Source organism: Mobula hypostoma, chromosome 1, assembly GCF_963921235.1.
Source record: "Mobula hypostoma chromosome 1, sMobHyp1.1, whole genome shotgun sequence".
Lineage (NCBI taxonomy): Eukaryota > Metazoa > Chordata > Chondrichthyes > Myliobatiformes > Myliobatidae > Mobula > Mobula hypostoma.
Window position 1 is genome coordinate 250,293,262 of NC_086097.1, and position 14,382 is coordinate 250,307,643.

At 42.2% G+C, this 14,382-nt stretch overlaps 1 protein-coding gene across 6 annotated transcripts in view; it reads left to right on the forward strand.

Moving 5' to 3' along the window:
* The window catches only part of enpp2 (ectonucleotide pyrophosphatase/phosphodiesterase 2), a 167,183-nt gene that overhangs the window by 141,220 nt on the left and 11,581 nt on the right, over positions 1-14,382 (forward strand). For all 6 annotated transcript variants that reach the window (XM_063067070.1, XM_063067065.1, XM_063067095.1 and 3 more), the window contains 2 exons: positions 350-427; positions 3,893-4,025. In XM_063067070.1, the coding sequence (XP_062923140.1) occupies positions 350-427; positions 3,893-4,025 (211 nt within the window). The remainder of the gene's footprint in view (positions 1-349; positions 428-3,892; positions 4,026-14,382) is intronic.

Genomic DNA, 14,382 nt, shown 5'->3' on the forward strand with positions numbered 1-14,382 from the left:
GGTTCTCGATTAATCAGGGTGTCGAAGGTTATGGGCAGAAGGCAGGAGAATGGGGTTGAAAAGGGTAATAAATTAGTCATGATGAAATGGTGGAGCAGACTTAATGGGCCAAATGGCCTGATTCTGCTCCTGTCTCTTATGGTTTTGTAGCAGGCTCTGACAATGGTAATCCTGTTACACAACAAAGAAATGTGCTTAGATCTCAGTTGCAGTTATTGTGCAGCACTGTGTGGTATTTCTTGCTGAACTTACTTCTAAATGAGGGTTTAAGTACTAACTTGTGCAATATTAAAAATATATATTTCAGTGTAATTCCATCTGCTCAATTTTCTTTTTGTTTAATTTGCAGATCTTGGATCCTCCCTTGATGCTAAATATGACGCCCTCCTAATTTCAAACATAGTTCCAATGTATCCAGCATTTAAAAGTGAGTAGACATCAGTGTTTGGGAATTCAGGAAGGAAAAGTGGGTACATCTTTCTTCCTTGTTTTTTGTTACTGAGAATGACCCAATATTACATGTAATTTTTGGAAGAAGTATGTGAACCTTTGCTTTCAGTAACTGGTGTGACCCCCATTGTACAGCAAGAACTTCAACCACACATTTCCGGTAACTGCTGATCAGTTCTGCAAATCGGCTTGGAGGAATTTTAGGCCGTTCCTCCTTACTAAACTACTTCAACTCTGGGATGTTGTTGGGCTTCCTTGCATGAACCTCTTGCTTCAGGTCCTTCCCCAACATTCCTATTGGGTTGTCAGATTGACCCTTCCAAAACAATTTTTTTTCTTTTTGAACTATTCTGATGTTGATTTACCCTTGTGTTTCAGATCATTGTCTCGTTGCGTCATCCAACTTCTAATAAGCTTCAGGTGATGGACGGCTACCCTGACATTCTCCTGTAAAATGTCTTTGATACAATTTTGAATTCATTGTTCCCTCAGTGATTGCAAGTTGTCCAGGCCCTGAGGCAGCAAAGCAGCCCCAAACCATGATGCTCCTTCCACCAGGCTTCACAGTTGGGATGAGGTTTTGGTGTTGGTGTGCAGTGCCCTGTTTCTTCCAAACATTGCAATGTGCCTTTCTGCCAAAAAGGTTGACTTTTGTCTCATCTGTCCACAGAACATTGCTCCATTAGCATGTTAGAACATCCAAGTGGTCTTCTGAAATCTCAAGACATGCAGCAATGTTTTTTTTTTGGAGAGCAATGGTTTCCTCCGTGGTGTCCTTCCATGAACAGAAGCTTTAACAAGTTCTCGAGATTTCTGCAGGTCTTTCGTTGCTACCCTTGGGTTCTTTTTCACCTCCTTTGGCATTTCATGTTATGCTCTTGGTGTGATCTTTGCAAGAAGCCCTCTCCTAGGGAGAGTAGCAACAGTACTGAGTTTCCTCCATTTGTAGACAATTTCTCTTACTGTGGACTGATGAACACTCAGGTCTTCAGAGATACTTTTGTAGCCTTTTCCAGCATCATGCATCTCTACAATTCTTCCTCTAAGGTCCTCTGAAAGTTATTTTTATTGAGACATGGTGCACATAAACAAATCTTCCATGAGAAGAGCAGGCTCTGTCAATAGCCTGACTTTGTGTCTTTTTTATAGGGCAGGGCACCTCTACAACCCAACCTCCAAACTCATCTCATTGATTGGAACGCCTGACTCCAGGTAGCTTTTGTAGAAGGCATTACCCTAGAAGTTCACATACTTTTCCCAACAAATACATGTAATATTGGATCATTTTTCTCAATACATAAATGAACAAGTAATTTGTTTTTTGTGTTATTTATTTAATTGAGGTCGCTTTATCTAGTTTTAGGACTTACGTGAAGATCTGTCCACATTTTAGGTCATATTTATGCAGACATTGAAAAAATTCTACAGGGTTCACAAACCTTCTAGTGCCACTACATGAATAACATGCATCGTCACAGCACCACGTCACATGTGAGTGCCTCCAAAGTAAAATGAAGTAGATACATCTAGTTTTTGGAGCTATAAAGCATAACATTCTTGTGCCCTACTGGTTAACAACTTGAGATTGTGCGTGGTTGTCAATTATGCTCGAGATTACAGATTTTAAAAGCTTGCAGAGATGCAAATCTCGCGCTCCATCAGAATCCCAGGTATTCTGCAGCTTTATCAGTATTATTAGATTATGAAGACACGTAGTCCTCTTTTGCTGTCATTTAGTAATGCATGCATTAAGAAATGATACAATATTTCCTCCGGTGTGATATCACAAAACACAGGACAGACCAAGACTGAAAAAACTAACAAAACCGCATAATTATAACATATAGTTACAACAGTGCGACAATACCATAACTTGATGAAGAAGTCCATGAGCACAGTAAAAGTGCAAAGTCTCTCGAATGTCCCACATCTCACGCAGACGGGAGAAGGAAGAAAAACTCTCCCTGCCATGCCCGACCACAGTCCGACTCTGAGTCGTCTGAAAACTTCGAGCCTCCGATCAGCTCTCCGACACCGAGTACCAAGCACCATCTCTATCCGAGCGATTCGACCTCAATCTCAGTCGCCAATAGCAGGCAAAGCCGGGGATTTTGAGGCCTTTCCTCCGGAAGATTCATGATCGCTCAGTAACGACAGCAGCGAACTGGCGTTTCAGAAATTTCTCCAGATGTTCCTCTGTGCTTTCACGTCTGTCTCCATCAAATCAGCATTGTCCACGGCCCCTATTTAACGGACACGATATCATTTTCACCGGAGGGTTGCACACGCACAGCGCACTGCACTCTTTCCTCCCACCGAATTATTTGATAATATGGAAATGATGATGGTGTGTAAAGCCATTAATCAGCTGGTAACATAGCTGTATAATCCTCTGATTGTATGACACTCAACATTCAGTAGTGAAACCTTCAGGGTCATTTCCACAATAATGTCTGTTGTCCTTTTTGATGCCTATGGACCCCTTCTCAGAATAATATACTTAAATATATAAAACAAAATACATAGGATTACAAAAGAAACTGTTGTTTCTTTAAAATTTTCTTTAAAGAAATTCGATATTGAGGGAGAGTGCAGAGCACACACCAGCACAGCTGTGTGCTGGATATTCAACTGAACTTTATTGATAATGCTGCTTGTACAAATGTGAGCTCCTCCCACGTGGGAGCGACTAATTGAGTGGCATAGGATTAACCCATTAACTACCATTTATATTGAAATACAGTTATCAAAATATTAAAAAGCCAGATTTGTCATATAGTGATATACTGTATGTGCTTCTTTATTAAAACATTAAATAACAAGACAATAAATTTAAAATGACATTTTATTTTTTAAAGACATATCAGTGTGAAGACTGTTTTTGCTTAGCATGAAAAAGAACATTAAGCTGTAGGGTGGTCTTTGACCAATGAACACGCATGTCATGTTGGACGACTAATCGTAGGGTTGCCCGATAGTTGTCCAGCTACGTGGCACAAGCATCCGCACACAGCAAGGCTGTGATCACGTTCAATCCAGCAGCGGGTCTAATAACTACTGTAATTTTGAAGTAGTGGTGAGTGTATCAGCTGTAAATAATATTTTGAGATATTTTTAACAATGATGATGTGATATGAAAATATCTGTGATTTCTATCGGTGACAAAGTCACAGGTACTGCTAATACATCTGTGGTTTGTTGCCCACATTCATCATTGAAGGAAATGCTGCATTTCAGTTAGAGGTCAGTGAAAATAAAGATGTAAATTTTTCCCCATCCAAGTTGGTGGACGACCTAGACTCCAGGTTAAGAACCCTTGGTCTATTGATAGTGTTTTGTGAGGTATTTTGTGGTTACATTTTAATGCAATGTTAAATAAAATGTGTTGTTTTCATGAGCTGTTTTCTCTCTCTCTCTCTCTGTTCTGGTTGACACTGAGCAGAAGTGTGGAACCATTTTCACAAGGTGGTACTGAAGCGACTAGCAACGGAACGGAATGGAATTAATGTTCTCAGTGGACCTGTCTTTGATTATGATCATGATGGTCTTTATGATACAGTGGATAAAATTAAACGGTAAGCCTATATTTTCTTTTCTTTTTGATAGAAGTGAATACATTTAATAGAAGTCAACAGTTTAATAGAAGTCAATACATTTTATTTATATTTCAATGATTTATTTCTTGAGATTAACTAGTTACTAAAATAATTTTACAGTGATTAGACTGTTCAGGAGAAGTTTGGATAGGCATGTGGATGGTAGGGGTATGGAGGGCTATGGTCTGGGTGCAGGTCGCTGGGAGTAGGCAGTTTTAATCATTCAGCATGGGGCAATGGGCCTGGGGACCTGTTTCTGTGCTGTAGTTTTCTATGACTCTATGACATGAAGAAGGAGAGCTTGAAAAGCTTAAGACTAATAAATCTGACAGCAGACTAGATTTTTCCTGTGCATTTAAACCACAAAAGATCTCATGGCATTATTTGGAATCACATCTATTACTATTGAAATATGTCATATTTTGTTTCATGTACAGTACAGGATAAACAAAAAATAATTAAAATAATAGTGTAAAAGAGGAATGGTGAAGTAGTGAATGTACACTTGATTCATTGTCCATTTGTAATTCTGATGGCAGAGGGGAAGAAGTTGTTCCTAAAACACTGAGTGTGTGTCTTCAGGCTCCTGTACTTCCTCCCTGAGCATCATCATGATGTCATGTTACATGGGCGATCATGGTCTTTCCATGACCATGATTGTTCTTGGCAAATTTTTCTACAGAAGTGGTCTGCCATTGTCTTTTTCTGGGCAGTGCCTTTACAAGATGGGTGACCCCAACCATTATAAAAACCAGAGACTGTCTGCCTGGCGTCAGTGGTCACATAACCAGGACTTGTAATGTGCACCGGCTGCTCGTACAACCATCCACCAGCTGCTCCCGTGACTTCATGTGACCCTGATCGTTGGGCTAAGTAAATGCTGCACTTTGCCCAAGACTGACCTGTAGACTAGTGGAGGGAAGGAGCATCTTGTGAGTCTTTTGATGGAGACATACCATGTGTCGTGAAATTTGTTCTTTTATAGCTGCAGTACAGTGCAAGATGTAAAAAATAAAGAAATGAACAAGAGTAAAAGAGGTAGTGTTCATAGACTGTTCAGAAATCTGATGGCGGTGGGGAAGAAGATGTTCCTAAAACATTAAGTGTGTACCTCAGGCTCCTGTACGTCCTCACTGTTAGTGATATGATAAGGTCATGCCCCAGATGGTGAAGATCCGTAATGATGGACTCCACCTTGAGACACCAGCTTTTGAAGATGTCTCGATGGTGGTGGGCGGGTTGCGTTGGTGATGGATCTGGTTGAGTCTACAAGCCTCTACAGCCTCTCACAATCCTGCACATAACAGCCTCCACACCAGGCTATTTGTCTCATCAAATTTCAAGAAAGAATTGAGAATTTTTCTGAGAATCAAAGATACTACTTATTCCACAGTGTTACCAAAGCTGAGTTACTGACCGTTGCTGTTCGTGGGACCCAGGTATTTTCAGGATGGCTGTTGTCATTACCATTCTGCAACTTCTAAAGTGTTCACAGATGCAAAAGGGATTTGAACTGTGGCATATTAAATGTAAATCTTATTTTATTCTTCAGACCTTTACCTTTCATTTGGTGGCAGACTTTACCTCTTCCACTTATCACCTCCCAGCTTCACACTTCAACCACTCCCCACCCCCCACCCATCATCCTCCTCACTGGTCTCACCTATCACTTAACAGCTTCTCACGTTATCCCATCTCCCCCACCTTCCCCTTCACCTGGCCTCACCTATCACCTGCCAGCTTGTACTCTTTCCCCTTCCCCCCCCATCTTCTTATTCTGACTTCACTCCCTTTCCTTTACAGTCTTGATGAAGTGTCTCGAGACAAAACGCTGACTGTTTATTCCTCTGCATAGATGCTGCCTGACCTGATGAGTTTATTGAATTGAATTGATGAGCTATAAGATGATGAGAGGTGTATAAGATGATGAGAGGCATTGATCGTGTGGATAGTCAGAGGGTTTTTCCCAGGGCTGAAATGGTTGCCACAAGAGGACACAGGTTTAAGGTGCTGGGGAGTAGGTACAGAGGAGATGTCAGGGGTAAGTTTTTTATGCAGAGAGTGGTGAATGTGTGGAATGGGCTGCCGGCGATGGTGGTGGAGGCTGATACAATAGGGTCTTTTAAGAGACATTTAGATATGTAAATGGAGCTTAGTAAAATAGAGGGTTATGGGTAACCCTAGTAATTTCTAAGGTAGGGACATGTTCGGCACAACTTTGTGGGCCGAAGGGCCTGTATTGTGCTGTAGGTTTTCTATCTTTCTATGAATTGACTTTACTATTTACATCCTTTATATACATGAGTAAAAATCTTTACATTATGTCCCCATCTAAATGTGCAATTTATAGTAATTTGTAATAAATAGGTTGTACAGTCAATTGTATCAGCGTGAATTAATCAGTCTGATGACCTGGTGGAAGAAGCTGTCCCGGAGCCTGTTGGTCCTGGCTTTTATGCTGCGGTACCGTTTCCTGGATGGTGGCAGCTGGTAGAGTTTGTGGTTGGGGTGACTCGAGTCCCCAATGATCCTTCAGGCCCTTTTTGTGCACCTTTCTCTGTAAAAGTCCTGGAAGTTCACACCTACAGATGCGCTGGGCCGTCCGCATCACTCTCTGCAGAGTCCTGCGATTGAGGGAAGTACAGTTCCCATACCAGGCAGTGATGCAGCCAGTCAGGATGCTCTCAGTTGTACCCCTGTAGAAAGTTCTTAGGATTTGGAGGCCCATACCAAACTTCATCTAGGTGAAAGAGGCACTGTTGGGCTTTTTTCCATCACGCAGCTGGTATGTACAGATCACGTGAGATCCTCGGTGATGTTTATACCGAGGAACTTAAAGCTGTTCACCTTCTCAACCCCAGATCCATTGATGTCAATAGGGTTTAGCCCATCTCCATTCCTCCTGTAGTCCACAACCAGCTCCTTTGTTTTTGCGACATTGAGGGAGAGGTTGTTTTCTTGACACCACTACCTCAAGGTGATTACTTCTTCCCTGTAGGCTGCCATGTTATTATTGAGATAAGGCCACTCAATGTGGTATTGTCAGCAAATTTAATTAGCAGTATGTTACACTGGATTTCCAGCATCTGCAAAAACTTGGTGTTTAAGAACTTAAACAGCTACTTTTCAAAACCTCTAGATCAAGTCAGATTTTTGCAATTCCATTTAAATAGACAAGGACTTAAATAGACAAGAAATGTAAATCAGAAAATGTTAATAATGAAATATGCCACAAAAATAATGTTAAATATTTTTATTTACTTTTGCATTTATTCGCTGTGGTCCTTCCCCACTTTTATAATATGATTGGATGAACTCAGACATTTGAGAAGATGGAGCTAAAGTTGAGTATATCGGTATTACAGTGGAGTAAGGGGATTACTGAGGGATAAGTGAGGAAATGGCCACAATTAACTAGAAAGGATGGTGGAAGAGCTCCTCCCCCCCCCCCCCCACCTTCCCACTCTGATTCCTCATCTTTTTTTCTCCAGTCCTGATAAAAGATCTTGGCCCGAAACGTCGACTGTTTACTCCTTTCCATAGATGATGCTTGGCCTGCTGAGTTCCTCCAGCATTTTGTGCGTGTTGCTCAGATTTCCAGTATCAGCAGATTTTCCCTTGTTTGTGATTAGTGGGATGTTAGCAGATTGGGAAGCTTTCAAAATCCACCAGAAGGCATCTAAAAAATCCATTAACAAGGTAAAGATGGAGTACGAGAGTAAGCTGGCCAGTAATATTAAAGAGGATACCAAAGGTTTCTTCGGATTCATAAAGTGTAAAGAGAGGCAAGAGTAGATATCAGACTGCTGGAAAACAATGCTGGAAAGGTAGTCATGGGGGGGATAACAAAGTGGCAGATGAACTGAGTAAGTATTTTGCATCAGCCTTCAATGTGGAAGAGACGAGTAGTATGGTGGAAGTTCCAGGTGTTGGGGCATGAACTGTGTGAAGTTACCATAACTGGAAAGAAGGTTCTTGGGAAACTGGAAAGTCTGAAGGTAGACAAGTCACCTGGACCGGATAGTGTACACCCCAGGGTTCTGAAAGAGGTGGCTGAATAGATTGTGGAGGCATTAGGATCTTTCAAGAATCCTTAGGTTCCGGAATGGTTCCGAAAGAATGGAAAATTGCAAATGTCACTCCACTCTTCAAGAAGAGAGAGAGGCAGAAGAAAGGAAACTATAGGCCAGTTAGTCTGATCTCAGTTGTTGGGAAGATGTTGGAGTCAATTACTGAGGTTGAGGTGTCAGGGTACTTGGAGGCACATGATAATATATGCCATGGTTTCCTCAAGGGAAAATCTTGCCTGATAAATCTGTTTGAATTGTTTGAAGAAATAATAAGCATGATGGACCAAGGAGAATCGGTTGATGTTGTATACTTGGATTTTCAGAAAGCCTTTGATAAGGGGCCACACATGAGGCTGCTTTAACAAGCTACGAGCCCGTGGTATTACAGGTAAGTTTCTAGCGTGGATAAAGCAGTGTCTGATCAACAGGAGGCAAAGAGTGAGAATAAAGGGAGCCTTTTCTGGCTGGCTGCCATTGACTACTGGTATTTCACAGAGGTCTGTGTTAGTTAGGACTGATTCCTTTTACATTATTTGTCTATAATTTGGATGATGGAATTGATGGCTTTGTTGCAAAGTTCACTGATGATATGAAAGTAGATAGAAGGGCAGGTAGTTTTGAGGAAGTAGGGAGGCTACAGAAGGATTTAGACAGATTAGGAGAATGGGCAAAGAAATGGCAGATGGAATACAGTGTTGGGAAGTGTTTGGTCATGAACTTTGATAAAAGAAATGAAAGGGGTGACTATTTTTGAAATGGAGAGAAAATACAAAAAACTGAGGTGCAAAAGGACTTGAGAGTCCTTGTGCAGGATTCCTTAAAGGTTAATTTACAGATTGAGCCTGTGGTGAAGAAGGCAAATACAATGTTACTTCAAAATGACTAGAATATAAAAGCAAGGATGTAACGTTGAGACTTTATAAAGCACTAGTGAGGCCTCACAGAGTATTGTGAACAGTTTTTGGCTCCTTACGATGTACTGAAAAATGGAGAGGGTTCAAAGGAGGTTCAGGAATATGATTCCAAGATTGAATGGCTTGTCATATGATAGAGCCGGGCCTCTATTCAATAGAATTCAGAAGAATGAGGGGTGACCTCATTGAAACCTATCGAATGATGAAAGGCCTTGATAGAGTGGATGTGGAGAGGATATTTCCTGTGGTGGGAGTGTCTAAGACCAGAGGGCACAGCCTCGAGATAGAGGGGTGTCTTTTTAGAATGGAGATGAGGAGGAGTTTCTTTAGCCAGAGAGTGGTGAATCTGTGGAATTCTTTGCCACAAGTAGCTGTGGAGGCCAAGTCTTTATGTATACTTAAGGCAGAAGTTGATAGGTTCTTGGTTGGTCAGGGCATGAAGGGATATGGGGAGGAGGCAGGAGATTGGGGCTGAGAAAAAAATTGGATCATGGCAGACTCTGTGTACCAAATGGCTTAATCCTGCTCCTGTATCTTATGGTTTTTCTCAAATTCAACAGGAAATTCTTTCCCAATGTTCCCAAATTAACAGGGTAATTTTAGTGAAAGCTCTGGTAACTTAGGGAAAGGTCGAGTAGGTTAGGCCTTTATTCCCTGGACCATAGAAAAATGAGGGGAGATTTGATAGAGGTATAGAAGTGGATGTGAACTTCCCTCTATCAAGGACATTTACAGCAGCCGGTGCATAAAGGAGGCCTGGAAGATCATCAGGGACACTGGTCACTCCAACTATAAACTGTCTCAGCTGCTTCTGTCTGGCAAATGGTGCTGCAGCATTAAAGCCGGACCAACAGGCTACGGGGCAGCTTCTTTCTACAAGCCATTAGATTTATAAATTCACATGCCTGTACATCGCAACGGAGTCATAATGCAAAGAGTTTTACTCCTTCGTGTGGGACGGAAGTAAGATTTAAATAAATTCAAATTCAAAATCATGAGGGGTATAGATAGAGAAAACACAATTTTGTTGATTGGATGAAAGTTACATGTTGTGGAGAGAGAATGCTTCAAATATTTTATAATGCTTAGGATTGTGTTTATTATCTGTTATCTGTGACTTATTGCCCTGGATATCACATTGTCAGAATTATGTGTAGCCTTAGTTCGAATGATTAGTAAATGGATGAATTTAAACATTGGAGGAAAGCGTATGGGAGACGGGTATTCTGTATAGAGAGTAAATGCACTGAAACGGGTGGTAGTAGAGATGGATATATTAGGGGCATTTAAGAAACTCTTAGGCCATAGATGAGGGGTTCCCAACTTTTTGATGCCATGGACCAACACCATTAAGTAAGGGGTTTGTGGACCCCGGGCTGGGAACTCCTGCCAGGATGGATGATAGAAAGACGTCAGAGGGTAGGTCAGATTGATTTTGAATAGGTTAACATGTCAGCACAACATCGTGGACTGACGGGTCTATGCTGTCTTCATTGGCAATCCGATTATAATTGTAGCTTCACACATCAGCTACATGAACTATAACAGACTAGCCAAGGAGGAGGCATGGATCACAGAGAAGTACAGCACAGAAGCGGGTGCTTCGGCCCATCTAGTCCATGCCAAAAAAATTTAAACTGCCTGCTCCCAACAACCTGCACAAGGACCATAGCCCTCCACATCACGTACCTATCCAGTCTTCTTCTCTTCAACATTGAAATCGAGCTCACATGGACCACTTGCCCTGCCTACTTGTTCCACACCATCACAACTCTCTGAGCGAACAAGTTTCCCGTCATGATTCCCTTAAACTTTTCACCTTTCACCCTTAACCCATGACCTCAGGTTGTAGTTCCACCCAACCTCAGTGGAAAAACCTTATCTATACCCCTCATAATTTTGTATACCTCTATCAAATCTCCCCTCAGTCTTCTACGTTCCAAGGAGTACAGTCCTAACCTATTCAATCCTTCCTTATAACTCACGTCCTGCAGTCCCGGTGACATCCTTGTAAACTTTCTCTGCACTCTTTCAACCCCGTTTACATATTGCCTGCAGGTAGGTGACCAAAACTGCACACAATGCTACAAATTAGGCCTCAACAACAGCCTATACAACTTCAACATAATGTCCCATCTTCTGTACTCAGTACATTGACACATGAAGGCCAGTGTTCCAAAAGTTTTCTTTATGACTCTTATCTACCTGTGACATGACATTCAATGAATTATGTACCTGTATTCCCGTATCCCTTTGTTCAACCACACCCTCGGTGTTCTACCACTCACTGTGTAAGACCTACCCTGGCTGGTCCTACCAAAGTGCAAAGGTTTGACTTAGACCATAAGACATGGGAGCAGAATTAGGCCATCTGGCCCATCGAGGCTGCTCCACCATTCAATCATGGCTGATCCCTTTTCTATCTCCTCCTCAACCCCAGTTCCCGGCCTTCTCCCTGTAACCTTTGATGCCGTGTCCAATCAAGAACCCATCAATCTCTGCCTTAAATGCACCCAGTGACCTGGCTTCCACAGCTGCATGTGGCAACAAATTCCACAAATTCACCACCATTTGGCTAAAGAAATTTCTCCGCATCTCTGTTTTGAAAGGGCGCTCCTCTATCCTGAGGCTGTGCCTTCTTGTCCTAGACTCCCCCACCATGGGAAACATCCTTTCCGCACCTCTGTCTAGGCTTTTCAACATTCAAAAGGTTTCAATGAGGTCACCCCTCATCCTTCTGAATTCCATTGAGTACAGACCCAGAGCCATCAAACATTCCTCGTATGAAAACCCTTTCATTCCTGGAATCATCCTTGTGAACCTCCTCTGGACCCTCTCCAATGTTAGCACAGCTTTTCTAAGATGAGGGGCCCAAAGCTGTTCACAATAGTCAAGGTGAGGCCTCACCAGTGCCTTATAAAGCCTCAGTATCACATCCTTGCTTTTGACTTCTAGACCTCTTGAAATGAATGCCAAGATGGCATTTGCCTTCCTCACCACCGACTCAACCTGCAAATTAACCTTCAGGGTGTTCTGCACAAGGACTCCCAAGTCCCTCTGCCTCTCAGATTCCTGGATTTTCTCCCCGCTTAGAAAATAATCTGCACATTTATTTCTACTACCAAAGTGCATGACCATGCATTTTCCAACATTGTATTTCCTTTGCCACATTTTTGCCCACTCTCCTAATCTAAGTCCTTCTGCATCCTACCTGTTTCCTCAACACTACCTGTCCCTCCACCAATCTTCGTATCATCTGCAAACTTGGCAACAAAGCAACACTTGTCTGCATCGAATTCCATCTGCCATTTTTCCAGCCGATGCAGATCCCTCTGCAAGCCATGATCGTCTTCCTCACCGTCCACTAGCTCCCCCCCCCACAGTCTTGTTGTCATCTGCAAATTTGTAGATCCAGTTAACTGTATTATCATTTAGATCATTGACGATGACAAACAACAACAAAGAGAATGAGTGAGTGAATGATAACAGATAAATGCATGGAGATTTGTAAAGGGGGAGAGATCCAAACGGTAGACCTGCAAAGGAGGATAAAACAAAATTGGAACATGCCCTTTCCAGAGTCTTCACGTCTTGTTACATTGCTCGTGACTTCTCTTTTATGCTCACAATGTGATGGTAACAATAGGTTGGATAGAATTTTGCATAGCAGGGGAATTAAGGGTTATGGGAAAAGGCAGGTAGGTGGAGATGAGTCCATGGTCAGATCAACCATGATCTTATTGAATGGTGGAGCAGGCTCGACAGGACAGATGGCCGACTCCTGCTCCTATTTCTTATGTTCTTAATAGAGAAAGAGGAACAAGACAATGAAAGGTGGGCAGTGATGAGTGTAAAAGGGCAATTGTTAACAGATCGTCGTGGCTATCCCTCGAGGTCGAGGATGATTGTCTTCGTTCTGAAGAAGTGGCCCACAGAGTGAAGACGCCTGTGCGTGTATTTGTTTAACGTGTACTTGATGTTTCACTCCAAGAAGCACACGATACTTCACAAATCAACCAACTGATTCCAATGGCACGGAAACCACGACGATTGGAGCTGATGGATTTGTTGCAGCCTTCATCCGCCTTCACAGCCGTTGAGTTCGAAGTAACTTCGTCCGCCTGTTCCACCGTTGAGGTCTTGGTTGAATTGTTCTTTGTCAGGGACCTCACCCTCGACCTTATCACCATGGGTGACTCTACCAGGAACATAGCTCCAGACAGCATCACTGTCGGGATCACAGGACCACACAAGCTTCTCCACCGCGCAAGGTGACAATCCACGGAGAAGTCTTAACAGATAACTGAAGGAGTTAAAGAAATGGTAAAATTGAGAGGGAGAAGTTGAAATAAAGTAACAGACTTCTGTGCTGTGGGCAATTTAGTTCACCTGCACTTCTTTACAAAATAAATAGAACATGTTGTACCTATAACTCTGCTTGGTTAATATTTGAAATTATAGGTCATGACTGAGTGGAAAAACACCATCCGAAGGTTTCCACTCCAAAAAAATCAATTCTGGACTTAGGAAACAAAACTGAATAGAAATGTTTAGTATCTGATGGCTTTCTAAAAAAAATCCTAGAGCACATCTCCTGGATGTGGAAACTTTAGAGAGGGTGCAGAGGAGATTTACAAGACACTGCCTGGATTAGAGAGCATGTTTTATGAGGATAGGTTGAGTAAGTTAGGGCTTTTCTCTTTGGAGTGAAGGAGGATTAGAGGTGACTTGATAGAGGTGTACAAGATGATAAGAGGCATCGATCAAGTGGGTAGCTAGGGACTTTTTCCCCAGTGCGAAAATTACTGATACAAGAGGGTTTAATTTTGAGGTGTTGGCAGGATGTCAAAGCTATGTTTTACAAAGAGAGCAGTGGGTGTGTGGAACGCCCTGCCATTGGTGGTGGTAGAGGGAGATACATTAGTGGCATTTAATAATGGGAATCTTAGATGGGCACTTGGATGATGGAAAAATGGAGGGTTATGTGGGAGGGAAGGGTTGGATTGATCTTGGAGTAGGTTAAAAAGTCAGCACGCTGATGTGGGCTGAAGGGCCAGTACTGGGCTGTAATTTTCTATGATCTATGTTCTATGTAAACATAAGGTTAAATGAACTTGGAGCTCAGCGATGTGGAGGTGCCATATTTGAATTGGCGCAGAGATCAGCGGGGGGAGTTCCATTAACTGAGAGGCTTTATGACCACTGAGAGAACATCGTTAACTTTCAGGTCAATTGTTGATTAATTTGTAGGGAACACTCACTTAGGTCAACTACTTCATGATGTATTCAAGTAAAAACAGATGACAGAGCATCATAAACATGAGAGGTTCTGCCGGTGTTGGAAATCCAGAA